This window comes from Accipiter gentilis, chromosome 23, assembly GCF_929443795.1.
Source record: "Accipiter gentilis chromosome 23, bAccGen1.1, whole genome shotgun sequence".
NCBI lineage: Eukaryota > Metazoa > Chordata > Aves > Accipitriformes > Accipitridae > Astur > Astur gentilis.
The window spans coordinates 10977295-10993017 of record NC_064902.1 but is presented as its reverse complement, the minus strand read 5'-3'; the positions used below and the strand labels follow the sequence as shown (position 1 = coordinate 10993017).

Below are 15723 nucleotides of genomic sequence, written 5' to 3'. Positions count from 1 at the left end.
CTTATCCGGGTTGAAGTCTCCTGAAGCCGGTCGGATGAAGGCCATGTAAGGGCTGTCTTTTATGTCCTCATCATCACACATGATGTGCACAGCATATTCACCAGGCTCTTTAGGCCAATACTTCACATCACATGAGCCATCGTTTTTGTCATCGCACTCAATTTTAGCCTGAGAAGGGCCTTCTATTGCAAAGCCTGAAAGAGGAACAAGTAGGTTCCTTGTGTTAGGTTTGTGGTGGCAGCTAATTTAACACCACTTCCCCAAACTGCTTTTTATTAGCCTGATGCTCTTTATCACCCTTCTTCAGCAATACAGGAGAAAATTCATCATTCCCTTCTGGATCTTATCCCACAAAACCACAGATTAACACTCCCCATCACACACGTTCCTGCCTCTAGGACTTGCCTTTGATACTCTGATATAAGTTTGTGTTTAGACCAAAGTGTCTTACAGATATGTTTTTTTACTGCTGGGAAAGCTACTGTTTCTCATGAGCCCGTTGCTAGCATTGCAATATATAAATATTTCAGGCAAACTAAGTAAAGTAACATACCAAGAGAGCCAACTTCTGTGCCAATGGACTCTACCACAAAGTCAGCCGATTTGCCCACAATCCCCTCATGCAGTCCTGGCCCCCAGGCTCGCACTTTCTGAGGACCTGCTTCATGACCCACTTGAACTTCAAAAGGGCTGCAAGAGAAAAACAAAGCATGGGATTAGAAATGAGGACAAATACAGCACCCATGTTTTCCCTCAGGCATTTTAATGAGGCTTTACATTGGATTTCCCAAATTAACAGATGCTATCATGTGGTGGCATAGTGCCCAGCAGACTGTCTTTCTAGCAGAGAGGTCATCCAACCCATCACGTGCTTACATCTTACACCACAAATCCTGAGTGTCAAATATTTGGCTTGCACTGCTTGATGTCGCTCTGGACACTAAAATAACAGATCTCTTAAAAAACTCACAGCGAAGTCCAAGCTGCATGATCCACCAGGTTTTATTGCTTTTTGTAAATGCTCATCATTTTGGGTTTAGCAAGACTGATGCGAATCACCATTCAAAGCTTTCCCAATATAAGCGGCTGCAGCCCTAAAACAGGCTGTAGATAAACTGTCACAGCAACTGCTTGCCACTAACTTTGTCCCCCTAGAGTTTCTTCAAAGGTCAGCGTTGCTTTAAAAGCTCACCAACTACACAACCCACCGAAGGGCACAAAAACTCTAAAAAAGCTACTTCTAACTCACCTTTTTGGGATGTTGTGCCCACCCCAGGTAATGGTGACAACGTACTTCCCTGGGGTAGCTGGATAATACTCAAATGCATATACACCATCCATAAAGCCTTTTTGTTTCACCAGCTCCTCCAAGCCCTCTGTTGAAAGATCAGTCCAGCGTTAAACTTAACAGCTTCCATCCTGCCTTCAATTACTCAGACAAGTTCATGTTTTCTAGTATTTATTTTAGCTTGCAAGAATAAATTTTTTCCACAGAAAAAAAAAGGGTCAGGTCATAAGGGAAGTTAGTTCTAGTTGCCCTCTAGGACAAAGACAGCAAACACTTCCAGAAGAAATACAGCAGAAAGTATTTTAAGTTACCAGACTTAATAGGTTCCCTTGTGTTTTATTTTCTTAGTCTGCAGTATGATGCATGTCATATGTTAAAACAAAAAAGCTTAACATTTGTCAGACTTTACAACCACAAGTATGCAGGGAATGCCTACTTTTCATTTTCTTCAAGATGAAGAATTTAGGGAGAAAAGCTTAATACACTAAAATTTACATCGATACGTCTGTTGCTTCCCGCTCCGCCCCACCAACCGCACTAAACCACACAGTCAGAGCACTGTGCGCGTGGAGGAGGGGAAGGCAATACAATGCACCTTTTAATACCGTCCCAGCCGGGGGGAGGTGACCGGCTCACAAGTACAACACAAGTACAACTCGGGCACAGCAGCTCCCGGAGAGCAGCAGCAGCCGCACAGCCACCGCTGCCGGCCCTCCCATCGCCCCAGCCTGCTGCGGTCCAGGCGGAGGGGCCACATCCAGAGCTCAGGACGCAGCAAAGGACCTGGGGACGGATCCCGGCAGAAGGTCTCCGTGTCAGCCCGTGGGTTCCTTCAACCCTCTCCTTCCCTGCTCATGTGCCCGAGCATCCAGCGCAGCCCGGAGTGCTGCTCTGAGCCATTCCTAGCTTTACGAGAGCAGGATTTCCACCCTGCCAGAGACCCTGGAGCATGACTTGCTCCCACGGATCAGATGAAGATGCAATGCAAACCCATAAAGCTTGGAAACCACGGCAGGCAGATGCGTTCATTTCCTCAGTTTTGCTAACCTGATACGCATTAAAATGGAGACACCTAAGACCAGGTGTAATCCTACCCAGCCCTACAGACTAAAACCTTCACGCCAGACACAAAGTACCAGAAAACCCTTCTGAAATTTGGCGCCTTACAGTGATACAAATCCCATCTGTTCCATTAGGCCACCATCTCCTCACTGCTCTTTCTTTTTGCAGTCTCCGCTTCCCCCCCTTCTCCAAAACACACCCACAGCACAAATTCACCTGAATACTTACTCGGTCCCTTTATAGTCACTCCAAGATCTCCACTCCCTGCTGCTCTCGTATCAACCTTGAAGTCAGCCGTTTCCCTCATGCGGACGCCCTTGGGCTGCAGACCTCTACCAGTGGCACGACACGCGTTCGGATTGCAGGCTGCAAGGGAATTTCAGACATCAATACTGTCTTTGATTCTCAGCGTACATGTAGCCTACCCAGCCTGGAACAACCTTTAGTTTAATGTTGACTCAGGGCTACCACAGCTTAGCTTTCAGGACAAGTTTTAACATTAAGCATTAAGGCAGACAGACAGGAGTCTGCCCAGCTGTTGACTATGTCCCATGGCTTTTGGGCAGCAGCGTTCGGTGCAGCCAGGCAACGTCGACCCCCTCAAGGGCCATTTTTGAGAATTAAAGCAAATGCTGAAGCCCTGTGGCTTTCCAATTTGATGCCAGTTATCAATACAAAACTTCTACACTGCTATCGCGTACAGATATTCACCGTACTAGGCACAAACTTCTTGATGCCTTTCACATCGAGAGGCACACTGCAGCATGGGGTGAAGTCTCCCTTTGCAGATAAGCCCCAGTGAACAGTATTATTGTGCTGTTCTTTCAGAAGCACATGACTGGAATAACTGCTACTAGCAAAGCCGAGTTCTGCACGTGCTTCGTTAAGAGATGTCACGCCAAAACCTCCTGCTTGCCGCAGTTCACGCTTTCAGAAGAGAAGCCATCAAGCCCTCTGCAGACCGAAGCAGCCATGGGTAGGGGCAGTAGGTTACATATGGCTGAGCTTAAGCTTATGCTTGACCCGTTTAATCCAAGTGCCTCTCCAGGCCTGCCGAGTGGCTACATAAATAAGTAACACGCACTTATGAACAGTTTTCATTACACGATCCCAGCTATCACGTGGCCTTCAACTCCAGAGACCTGAAGGGTTTGAAGAGACTTACAAATAATCGCAGCTTCCCAGCAGCGTAAACCCAACATGCATTTCCCCAAAATACGCCGTGCTTACAGCAGGAGCACAAGTCTGCGAAGCAGCTTGTTAAGGTTTTTACTTGTTTCAATAGCTTACAAGTTTTACCCTCACCCCTGCAGCAGCCAACATCGCTCCGCATCCTACACTGGACGGTGTAAGCGAAGATCGCATGCCATCTGCTAGCTCTGAAAACTCAGTGGGAGCATAGAGAAGCGTGCCCAATGTGGAGTGGGAACGGCTCGCTGAGCCTTTACACAACTGAGTCAGGCAGCCTGTGGTTAAGCCAGTTTCACTGACTGGGTCACACACCGCTTCAGTTCGCTTGCAACTTTCTTCCCCAACCCCAACAAAACCAAAAACCCTTTCAGCCGGGACAAGCTGCAGGCTAGAAGCTTACGAAAAGCAAACATGACAGAGCATCCTGCACACCTCTTACCAACTATGAAGCCATTAGCAGTGAAGTCCAAAATTCCACAAATGGAGGGTAGCTCAGGAGAGATGAGCAGAGATCTAAAAGCATAGGAGCACGTAAGGATGGAACAGAAAGCAAGTTAGGTGTCAGTTAAGGAGGAAAACAGTAAATATAGTCATTTGAGGAACAAAGGTGGAAAACAGCAAGACACTGCATAGCTGCATAAAACACCTCAAAAAAATACAAAGGGCAGCTTAATGTTCAGAGGTCTAGGCAGAGAGGGAACTCTAGCAACAAAAGCCATATTACTGTTAGAGAGCACTGTTTCACCCTGTAAATACCCAGGTGACCCACTGAATCAGGTTCAAGATGTTGAATGGTAAGAGAACGTCCAAGGCAAGATTCAAGCATATTCTGTGATCACATCCAAGGAGAAAAGTGGCCATCTACATCTAGGAGCATTTATAAAAAGCATACCCTCTCCAACGAGAACAGTGCAAGGAGTTTTGGGAATTGCCTCCCCAGCAAAAGTCACTTTGACAACGTGAGGACCAGCTTGAACAGGTTTGTAGGTGCAACGGTAGACTTGGTTGCCTTTGTCTTCTACTGCAACTTCAGCAAGGCCTCTCCCCTGAGGATCCTCCACTTCCACGTTCACGTCACCCACACCAGCACCTGCAAAGGAAACAAGCCCAGCTGAGCCTTGGCTTCCCCACAGCAACGTGCACTGCATTTAGGATCACAGCCAGCTGTCTGGGCCCAGCCAGCCGTCCTCTGCTACCACTTCCAGGCACAGCCTAAACCTTCAGCTTCTGCTGACAGCAACCAGACATTCAAGTGGGGAGGGGGCACGACAGGGTGGTGGCATCTCCATGAAGCCATCAAACTGACAGGGCTCTGCTGCTCCAGCCACAGAGTTTCACAGCAGTATTACAGTACTGAATACACACACAGCCTGATTACCCTGTTGCTACCACCCTGTAGCACCTCTGTCACAGACTAGCCCACAACTTTGCCAGTCAGATCAATCTCTCAAGCTTCAAAGCAGTGTAGATTAAGAGCTCGGACAATGTGCATGCTGGTCTGGACAAGGATCCTTCTCTGCTGGACTATACGTATTCACTTTTGTTCAGACACCTGCTCCTCTCACGTTTTATTCAACTTGCCATGCAACAAAAACAGTTTTCCAGACACTTTTGGAGGCCAGACATGTCTTTACATGATTCACACCACTCCCTCTCCCAATTAGAGGCTGAACCTAACACTTCCCCTCACTATAACCACATTTAATTTTACTTCTAAGCACCCTCAGGCAGAAGGCAATTTAAAATATGCTACTCAGCATATTCTGGTGTTTAAATACTTCAAGTAACTGCCTTAAGTAGTTTCACATTGTTCTAAATGAATTAGCATTTGTAGCATCTTCTTGACTCATTCCTCTAGGCTACAGCATTGGCCTAATAGCAGGCAACAAGTCACGTGATGGAGATGCTCTAATGAAGATAGTAGCCCTCTGATAATTACAACAGAGGTTGAAACCAGTTTGGTACTGAAGTATGAACTCAAAGTAGCACTGTGGCAGATTCTTTCTGTAAGGCTAAATTCAGAACACATTAAGCCTTTACAGTTTACTCACAATTCATTCTTCAGAGGTGGGCATTTCACATTCCTGTTTAAAATGAGTTGGGGGAAGAAACCATCCAGGAACTTGCCTGCTGCCATTCAGCAAGTGCATGGCGAATTTCTGGGTAACACTTAGCACCTTCCTGCCCCAGCTCAGCTCCATACGTCAAATGTTTCATACACAGCTGAAGCCTCCAGAGCAGCTTGGCTATTATTTCACCTCTGAACTAGATGGGGCTACAAATCCTCATCCACTTTTCTGTTTGTTTATTCCTCCAGGGCTTGGGTTCTCTTCACATTTGTGGAAGCTGCAGGATTTCAGCACTCGTTCATCCTGCTTACCTGCTGTGTAGAGGTCAAAGTAGGTAGGCTTGTTGGCAATGTTCCCTGTCGCCTCCAGTCCTGGTCCCTTTGCTGTTACTTTGCTCGCATCTCCCTGGGCTTTGTCAACATTCACTTCAAACGGGCTTTTTGAGATGTGCTGCCCAGCAAACAGGACCGAAACCTAGAGACAGACAGCATCAGATCCGACCCAGCTCAGCGTCACCTCCAGATAGCCCAGCGAGGGGTCGAGCACCCGTGTTCCTAGCACAGCGAGTCTACGCCTCAGAGGTGAGGGAGACCATCCACCCCACAGCCTTTGTCCTCTCCATGCAGTGTAACTGCTGGCCACCTCCTTAAAGTGCTACTGATCATGGGGTCAGCCACACCAGCGGGGATGCTTGAATCTGGATGTGCCAACAAGAGGCAGATTGCCAGCCAGCAACGAGGTGGCAAGAGAAGCTGCATTTATCTTTTCAGGCTGGCTGTGCGGGCCAGCCACTCAGGCAAGCGCCAAGCAATAGGATCACCCATCGTAAACCTGCTTCTGCAGGCATCTGGGGACAGAGTTGGGTGGGGAACCTTCTCTGCAAAACGCCTACGGTGTACAATACCATTAAGGAAACGCCTTATAGAAACAACCTGGTATTTTCCTCTGCACCTCTGTGACAACTCACAAAACTGGCTTCATGAGCTGCAAGAAGTGGCCTCACATGAGAGGAGAGCCAGCTGTAGCACTTGATACAGAAACACCCACACACCTTCTAACGCAAACGCCCTTCGCCCTCGAGAAGGGGCAGCCTAATAGCCCAGGCAGAGAATTGAGGCCACATCAGGTTACCTTTTCTTCAGGATGCCCAGAGTGACTATTACGCTGCCATCAGTAAACAGGCAGCCCTCGTGGGCACACATTAACCAGCAGAGCAGCGCAAGAGAATACTAGTTACTGACACACAACCTACCTTGTGAGGTCCAGTAACCCTTGGCACATACTGAACTGAATAGGTCTTGTTTTTGTCACTGGATGGTGTTATCTTTGCCTAGGAGAGAAAACACATCCATTGTTGAGCTGTGCCCACGCACGCCAGCCTAAGACTCTCCTGGGTAGCACTTGATAGTGCAAACTATTTCCAGAGTCAGCAATGTCAGAGACACGTTGCTGTGGGAGCAGGGATCTTTGCTACCTCCTCTTCTCCCATGGAAAAAAACCCATTGGTTTTGTCTTTATATGAGACAAAGCAAGCTACCTTCTCCCCACCTCAGCCCTTTCCCTTGCTGTTAATTGCTCTACTAAGGCAGGCCAAAACTGAGGAGACGTTAAGTCCAACGTACAGCTATATTTTTCTGGAATGTTGTAACATGATCAAGTGGAGCACTTGGATGAGAAGTTTCTATAAACATTAAAACCAGCATTTTAACTCAAAATGATTCATGGCATCTAAATAGCTGCTTTAGCCATTCCTGAAGAATGAGTAAGAGCAGACAGTGATTTAGTGATGTGTGTTATCTGAAAGTGTGTCAGAAAGTACTTGGCCAGTCAAGCTAAATCACTGCAACTACTGGACATTGGAGTTGTGTTGCTTAGTTGCACATAGTGACATTTTTTTCAAGTTCATCCAGTAACGCAATTATGAAGAAAAGCTTGAGGCTTGCACTTTTGATAGTTGGTATTTTGCAACTTCTTTTTAGATTACTTATCTGTTAAGACCTCACTTGTGAAAGATGAGGGTTACTGCAAAAACTTCAGCGTTCAGACTAGCTTTACTCTTCCACAAAGAATGTTTAGCATACATACCTCCTCCCTATTTCCTTCTGGATCCTCTATGAAGACCATCAGGTCTCCCTGCCCAGCACTGATGGTATCTACCGTGAAGATGGCAGGCTGCTTCACCATGTTCCCATGAGGCTCAACCCCTGTGAGGAAGACACAGAGCAGCTCATCAGCTGTTGCTACAAAACCCAAAAGGTAGTTTGGAGGCTACCCACAAGCTGTCCAACCCATCCTCCCATACAAGCCCCCAGCACCAGCTTCCACCAGGCCACTGCATGACATCTCTTCACCAGCTGCCCAGAGCACCATGCTCACAATAATCCCTACTCTTACAATAAAAGCATTTTTAAAAATTCATTGCATCTTTGGTGCTCAACTCATCTTGGGATCTCTGGCCAAGTCAGGAACCCAGCTGGCGTCTGTTTTCTGGTGAAAACAAGTTACCCTGTTTGCCTGAGCAAGGCACTGAGAGTCACCCCCACAGCTGGCGACACTGACAGCGAGCAGGTTATGTGCCTTAGTTGCTCTTTAGGAGCTGCCCTGCTTCATGCGGCTAAATACTGCAATAGTGCTGCACCACAGGAAGGGCAACCAGGGAGGCAGGAGAGAAATTTTGGGAAGCTTTTCGGTAAAGGCATTATCCTAGAGCCAAGGGCAAAAGACTTATTTTAAGCAAGACAGTTCTTACCTATACTGTCCCATTTTACTCCATTTTCAGAACTCAGCTCTACAGACGCTGCTCAGATTTATTACTCTTTGAAAGCTGCTCAAACTACTTTGCCAGAGTGAACACTGTACAAATGGCACACGGGGACCTCTCTAAGCCACGAAAATCCTGCAGTTCAGTGGCACTGCCGCTTAACTTTTAATCAGAGTTTCCTTATTCCTCAGCACAGGGCCTGCTACAGCCTGCATTTACCAGCAGGGTTTCATCATCCCCCTTTACGTAGCCCCAGGTCACGACACCTGTCATGGTGGTGTCAGACTGAGTGGGTGGAAGAACTTCCCAAAGTTGCTGGTTCCAGACTAGCCCAAACATATATACCTTTCCGTTGAAGGGAATTACTCCTTGGCTTATTCATAAAACCGTGGGCACTACTGCTCCACAGCACAATTAGTGGAAAGTGCAACGTCTGATAGATTATAAAGGAAGTGGTTGTGAACAACAGAATTCCTGAACTTGTTTATCTTCAGAAAACAATAACTTGAGAGCAGTGCAAGGAAGATCATGTTTTTACTAGGAAATCTGAGCATTCCGATAAGGTGTTAACAATTGACATATTCATTCCGTCAGACTAAGCCCTAGATTATCATCTAGTTTAAACAGCTATAAATTCGCCCTGCGTATCTTCAGTCCACCACACAAGCATTAGAATATGGTATTCAAGTATCCCTCCTTCTGCAAGCACGAGAAGGATTGCTGATCCTCAGCAGACAGCTTCAGCCAGGACAGCATTAGTCACAGCACTTTCTTAGCCTACATTTAATCTTCCAGATTTTATTCTCTTCTCAGAGATCTGTTTTAGCTGGGTAAATGAGCACTCCTAGTGGGTCAGTGATGATGCACACAACTGCGTACAGCTCCTCTGCAGGCTCACTTCACATCAAGTCTACACACAGCCGCCCTAGGAGTACACCCCTGCAGTGTCCAGGGTGATGCGCTACAACTGAGATTCACATTGGGAAGTTATTAATAACTTACTGTAGTACATCGAAAAACAGCAATTAAAAAAGCTAAGACTGACCAACTTCACACCTGACAATCACCTTTTTCTAGAAGCATGAAGACCTGTCACTCATTTGTCCAAAAGACCCTGTCCAGTTTGGCAGTGAGCCCCTTGCTGCTGGAGTCACCTTTCGGTTCTGACATATGTTAGCAGTCAGAATTGTCAGTTATATTTAGTGAACCTGTTTTGGTAACTAACTTTGGGAAAACATCAATCTTTCAAGAAGAATCTCTCACCCTTTATAATTTCCATTACAATGGCTCCAGAGCACTGCATGCACAAAAGCAGACAACAAAATAATTCCAGTTTTTGAAAGAATAAGAACATGACTAAAGCCAGGCTTGACAGACTGAGGCAGGCTGATCAGTCATTTCACACACTAAGTGGAGTATAGGTAGTCTATATGCTCGGGATCTGACAAATGTGTCTATGTATCGAGGTTTGCAATGGAAGGCATCAACAAAGGACGTAAACCCCAAGTAGGGTAAATGCTAAACCCACTTCTGACTATAGTGACTGCTCGTCAGTGCAGAGGTAGTGTCCATGTCCACTCATTCCATTAGTTAAGTTTCAATGGAAAATCAGGTTGAAAAAACCCCCAACAAACAAAACTCCAACAAAAACAGAGAGAAAAAAAAAGAGGAAAGTCTTGTTTCTTTCCATTATGCTCTTGTACATTCAATTCTGAAACCCACTAATTCTAAAAGTCTCGAAGGACAGCAGCTGGCCCCAGATCTAAAAAAAAAAAAAAAAAAAAAAAAAAAAAAAGATGGAATGGAGAAGAAAGTGTAATGCCTGAGTGATGTCTAACTACACACCAAGCACATTAAAGGTAAAAATATGTTATTCATTTAGTTGTGATTGTATTCCAATCTAGAGTAGAACCACATCAGAAGTTACAGGAATTATCTATTTAAAAGGTAAGTTAAAAATACGAATGCCTACGTAGATGTACAGTTGCATGAACATCTGTGGACGAGTCCTTCCAATTAGCCAACACAGCCTTTACAACAAAAGCTCAGCACTATTTCATGTTTGAAGGGTTACCAACCCACCTCTGTGCATGTGCAAACAAAGCATTCACACCTACGGGTCAATTCAAATACCTTATTTAGAAACAGCGGACCCTAATACACATCTGCCACCAAGCCTGGGAAACTGGAGACTGCCTCTACAGGGAGCCTTCTCAGTGATACATACGCACAGATGTAAAGAGGGTTTTCCTCTTTAAAGGAGTCCTTTATCACAAGAAGCATTCACTGCTAGATCAATGACTGTCAGCAGCAATACTGCTAGCCTAAATTTCACACCAAGGTTGGTTTAGCCCCATATCATGCTACTTCTTCCAGCTGTGGACTGCAAGGCTGGCAGCTTGCAGAACAGGTTCAGAGACTTTGGGGAATTTACATGTTAGAACTAGGAGTGTCTTTTGGACTATATCCACGTATTTCTGAAACTAGGCACCACACCAAGAGTATACAAGTGAAACTTTGAAGTCAGTTACAGTAGGGCTGGAGTTCAACATAAGCAAAAACCCCACCCAGCTTTCTGAAGAGTTAAACGCTCTGTGCAGCCTAAGCTCACCGAGTCCTTACCTCTGCCGTAAGCCCTTGCTTTCTTTGGATTCAGTTTGGGTTTTAAAGGAGCTCCTGGTTTCAGCTTGGCTTTGGGGAACTGGGACAGGTAAGTCATTACAGAGTGCTCATCCACATCAGGGTGGATAATTTCTTCAGGGGTAATAACCTGAAAGACAGTGCAATTAAGTATATTGTACCAGTGCTTGGTTACCGCATGTCAACACAGAAACAGAGCCATAACACAGTCTTACATTTCAAAACTCCCGCATGCTACTGCAACTTCTTACATTTATTTTCCCTTTGATACACACAACATCATTTATTATCTCATGGCAAGAAAGTCAAGAAGCCCATTATGGTCCAAATGTGATTTGGGAGCTTTTTGTTCCTTGGTTATAAGGAGTTCTCAGGAGATCGTGACAAACTAAACGGTAGCAAGGCAAGACAACGGTGGCTACGTTCCTCCCGAAAAGCAATAGAGGGATAATTGAAACTAAAAGAATTAATAATTCATAATCCTGTGTTTCACAGCTCTGAACTGCAGTGCTTGCAAAGTGAAACTTGTGACCAGTCTCTTCTCCTGCTCCCACAATACAAGCTGCTCTGACAGCTTCAGAGACTTTGGCACTTTTGTCCAACTTTATCAGCGTGAAAACAACCCAGTTTGCAAATACGTTGCTCTCCATTTGAAAGTCATCTTTGCAGGTGACTTCCGAAGCCAGTGAGTTTTTCTTCTGTGGAATTCAATGCAGCAAAACAAACTCACTCCATGGACTAACCAAGCAGGCACCACTACACGTGTGCTTTTTCCCCTACCCCACCTACATGCTGCAACACCAGCTGTCTTCAGCGGTGACACCTACCCAGAATCTTACAACCAGAGCTCTGAAATCTAATAGCGCGTTTCATTACAACTTGCCCTTTCTCAGGCAATTTCACACAAGTATACTGTAACTTTCGGAAGCGTCCAAGCAACTTCACCTGCCTTCCTCAATCTAAATGCAAGCTGGTTGCAAGTACAAAGCTAAGCGCTGTGCTTCCCACAAGCAGCCTGCGTCTCGGTGGCCGGCGCAGCCTTACCTGCGGCACACCCAGCCAGTCGTCCGCCTGCTGCATGGCTTCCCGAGCGTTGTCAACGGGTTTCTTCGGGTCCCAGGTCTCCCAGTCAGGGCACAGGCCTGCAAGCACATTTCAGTTGTTAGGCGTTATTTGCGAAGGAGCTTCCCCAGCTGAGGAAACCAAGTACAAACTCTGCAGCCACTTGTATTACACTGCTATACAGAAAGCTCTGAATAGAGCTTTGCAGAAGTAGCCAAACCAAGACGAGCACGTGCTGCTCACTGAAACGCTTCCGAGACAGCAACCAGCATCTCCGCAGGCCCTGACGGCACAGGCAGTAACAGCCAGTTCAGAAAGACTCCCACCCACCTTGCCTATCAACTAAAGATGTATAGCTTTTCAGTCAGCCACCTAACTGCACTGCTTTAAATTTAAGCTGTATAAGACACCACTTTAAATTCAGCACGAATACAGCTAGCCATCCTTTATGTTTGCTGCAGGAGAGCCAGCAAAATTTGGAAAAGAAAGTTTCAACTGCTTGCCATAGCACCCCAGATTGCATTAGATGAACACCAGAAATCGCGCTAGCAAGGCTGTTTTACAAGAAGGTGAGGAAACTGTGCCTTTTTCACACTTCATCGCATTACTTGTCTTAAGTAGCACAGCCTCAGCTAGCTGAACACTGAAGTTTCAGGTAGCATGTGGCTTCTGGCCGCTCTGTGCTCCCTCTGCAATCCTATTTCAGGAGAGCACATGGAGCCTCCTGCTGCGTCCCTGAAGTTGAAAGGTTGCTGGCACTTGCTGTGGGAACAAGTCTTTCTTGCATTTAGGAGCCAGCGTTTGTGCCTTTGTCCCTTGCACCCAATACAAAGCTTAGACATGGCGCCTCCAATAACGCAATCACACGTTCTGCTTTAGGCCAGTATTTCTCTTGGCCAAGTCGTTTACAATTTGCTGCTTCCCACAGCTGGCCTCTTTGGTCTCGGGTTTTCTTGAAAGCCTCATTCCCGTCTCCAGCTCAGCAGTGAAAACCTCCTCCCACAAGAACAGCAGAGCAGCCACAAGGACAGCAAGTAAGGAAAACACGAACATCAGAGCAAAGGACCTACCTGGAGCACAGCTGTCAACAAGAGCCCCCAGTGCTTTGCCATCCTGCCAGTTTTGATTGAAGTTCGTGATCGGCAAGTAAGGAATTTTGTTCTGGATCCAGCCCAGCAGCCTCTGCTTAGGGGTCTGCTTCTTTGCATCATCATCACCTTCATCCTCCCACACGGGCATGGAAATGGAGTAGTGGAGGATAAGGGTCCATATCAGGCCAAGGATCAACTTCAAGTTTCCATCAACTATGGCTTTACTATCTGGAAGACGAAAGACACACAACTGATTATTTCCCCCCCACAGGAAAGAGGCATGTTTTTAAAATGCTGTGTCTGCACTCAAGCCCAGGTAATCAAGGACAAAAGAAGCAACCCAGGTCACTGCAGACACTTGCTCAGGCAGAGACACTATTCTTCATGCCCTGCATTAGACAGGAGGAAAGAGCCGAGTCCAATGACTCAGTGCTCTCCAGCTGTCTCGAGGGCTCGGTGCTCTCCAAGGGTGGTGTGACTTGCCCTTGAAGCTTTACAGTGTTAAGCTTAGGAGAATTGGCAGTTTAAGATCTCTGGTATTTTGCACTTAGATGATAAGTGCCACCTGGTATTTTTAATGGCATTTGTATCTTATGAAGGAAGCCAAACAGCATGTGATGAAGTTCACAAGAACAGCATCCCAACAGGCGTGAAATACCCCAGAGCATACCTAGCAGCACCATTTAGTAAACTGCATTTATACACAGAAACTTGCCTCCACACACACATCAACAGTTTGCATTAAAAATGGCAGCAAAAAAAAGTGCTATATAATGAAGTCCAGCAAAGCCAGAGTTTGGAATTAGAACAAAGTTGAGATATATCATGACCTGGGTACAAATGGCAAAGCAAGGAGCAGAGGGCCATGGGGCATCCTTCGCACCATCACACTCCTGCTTGCACAAAAAGTCATCCCTTCAGAGTTAGAAGAAAAGGAAAAGCCAGCTCTGGCTTTTCTATGTCATGCTCTAGCCTAGCAAAAGTTTATCACCGCAGTGGCCACACCACAGGTCTACTTTAAGACACACCATGCATCTAAGTTTAAAGCTGCTGGGTAGCAAGATCAGATTGTTGCAAGAAGCTGTCTGAAGGGGCAGGATATTTTTCTGCATCAGTTTGGCCTTATGAAGTGACCTCTACAGTTCTGTGAATGCTCTTGCAATTTACTTTGGTTTTAGTGAGTCACAGACTGGATGCACTCCCTTTGAGCTCGTAGTTGTCACTCAGGTTGTATTACACTTGTAAAAGCTCCAGTTTGTCCAAGCTCACCCAAACCAGGGCTGCAATGTTTTGGGATGCCCTCAGCCTGACCGATCCTTTCATTCCCAGCAGCACATTACAGCAGAGCATTTTTCTGTTCTTTCCTCCGTTTCAGTGAAAACTGTTACAGAAACCCCTTTTTAGTCAACAGAAGTTACAAGTGACCTGGAAGCTTTTGTCTCCTCTCCAGCTCCCAGAGCAGATGCTGGAGTAAAGACAACTACAGCAGTGTAAACTCACTTTCATGCCACCAGAATAATTGTACAGGGACCTTACTGAGTCCTAGCTAGAAAAGAAAAAGCATTCAATACTTTGTTTGCCTTCTCCAGTTCAAATTCAGTGTTAACAGGTAGCGCCCTCCGAGCTGAGCCTTACTACGCCCAACACCCACTGCACATGCCTTACTTGCTCCCCTTCAGCTACAGAGACCGCAGCAGCAATCCAACACCATCTTATTAATACAAAAAGATCTCCTGACTTTCAAAACAAGTGATACCGATTATACAGAATAGCGACCAAGAACAGTAAGCACCAGGGTGTTCCCTTTAACCCAATGCTCAGGCTGAGTGGTTAATATTTACATGGTTTCACAATAGGGCGGTACGTTCTGAACAGATAATACTGTAACTTCAGACCTTGAATGGTGTTTGGCCTTTCTGGATAGTTAACATCTAGTTTCTATTCAGATTTTATTTGTATTGGATTTTTTTTAACATCAGTTTTGACTAATCTTACAGTGTTACGATAAACGTGTGCCACTTGACTGCTCACTGCTGACTTCACATCCAGTCTGAGATATACAATAGATATCTATGAGATGATTAAGCCCCGCTGGGTTTTAATTACACGTTCCAAGGTAAAAGCCTGCATCACATAAGAAGTGTGTCTCCTAGCGACAACTAAACAGTCCCTGCTGTTAGCCATTTCCCCCTCTTTCCAGTTTGAGCAGTTGAGCTGCAAACTGGTCTGTGGAGGGAAGATGCTCTCTTACAACCTACTAGGGAAAGCTTTCCTGACAGAAGTTGCGTCAGAGCAGAAGAAAGAGCTGCATTTTACAGGAGAGAGAGACCCAAAGCCCTGCTGGCGGGCTCACCATGGTGCCTGAGCTCCGCAAGCTGGAATTTAGAGCTGCAGTGCACAAAAACCAGACCGTGGGTGTGAGCCCCCCCCACCCACCCGCTGCCCGTGCCTGCAGCACCTCCATCCTGCACCCCCACGGCAGGACCACCCGCTCACACCACGGCGCTGGAGCGTACCGCCAGCCACCGCACCCCTGCGCCAGAAACGCCTCTGAGCTTC

At 46.3% G+C, this 15723-nt stretch overlaps 1 protein-coding gene across 5 annotated transcripts in view; it reads right to left on the bottom strand.

Annotated features, from left to right (window-relative positions):
* FLNB (filamin B) overlaps positions 1-15723 on the bottom strand; it is a 73803-nt gene that overhangs the window by 35658 nt on the left and 22422 nt on the right. For all 5 annotated transcript variants that reach the window (XM_049826104.1, XM_049826099.1, XM_049826102.1 and 2 more), the window contains exons 2-12: positions 13144-13392; positions 12056-12153; positions 10994-11141; positions 7696-7814; positions 6863-6940; positions 5922-6084; positions 4434-4631; positions 2579-2716; positions 1250-1376; positions 554-690; positions 1-194 (exon numbers count right to left, since the gene is read on the bottom strand). In XM_049826104.1, the coding sequence (XP_049682061.1) occupies positions 1-194; positions 554-690; positions 1250-1376; positions 2579-2716; positions 4434-4631; positions 5922-6084; positions 6863-6940; positions 7696-7814; positions 10994-11141; positions 12056-12153; positions 13144-13392 (1649 nt within the window). The remainder of the gene's footprint in view (positions 195-553; positions 691-1249; positions 1377-2578; positions 2717-4433; positions 4632-5921; positions 6085-6862; positions 6941-7695; positions 7815-10993; positions 11142-12055; positions 12154-13143; positions 13393-15723) is intronic.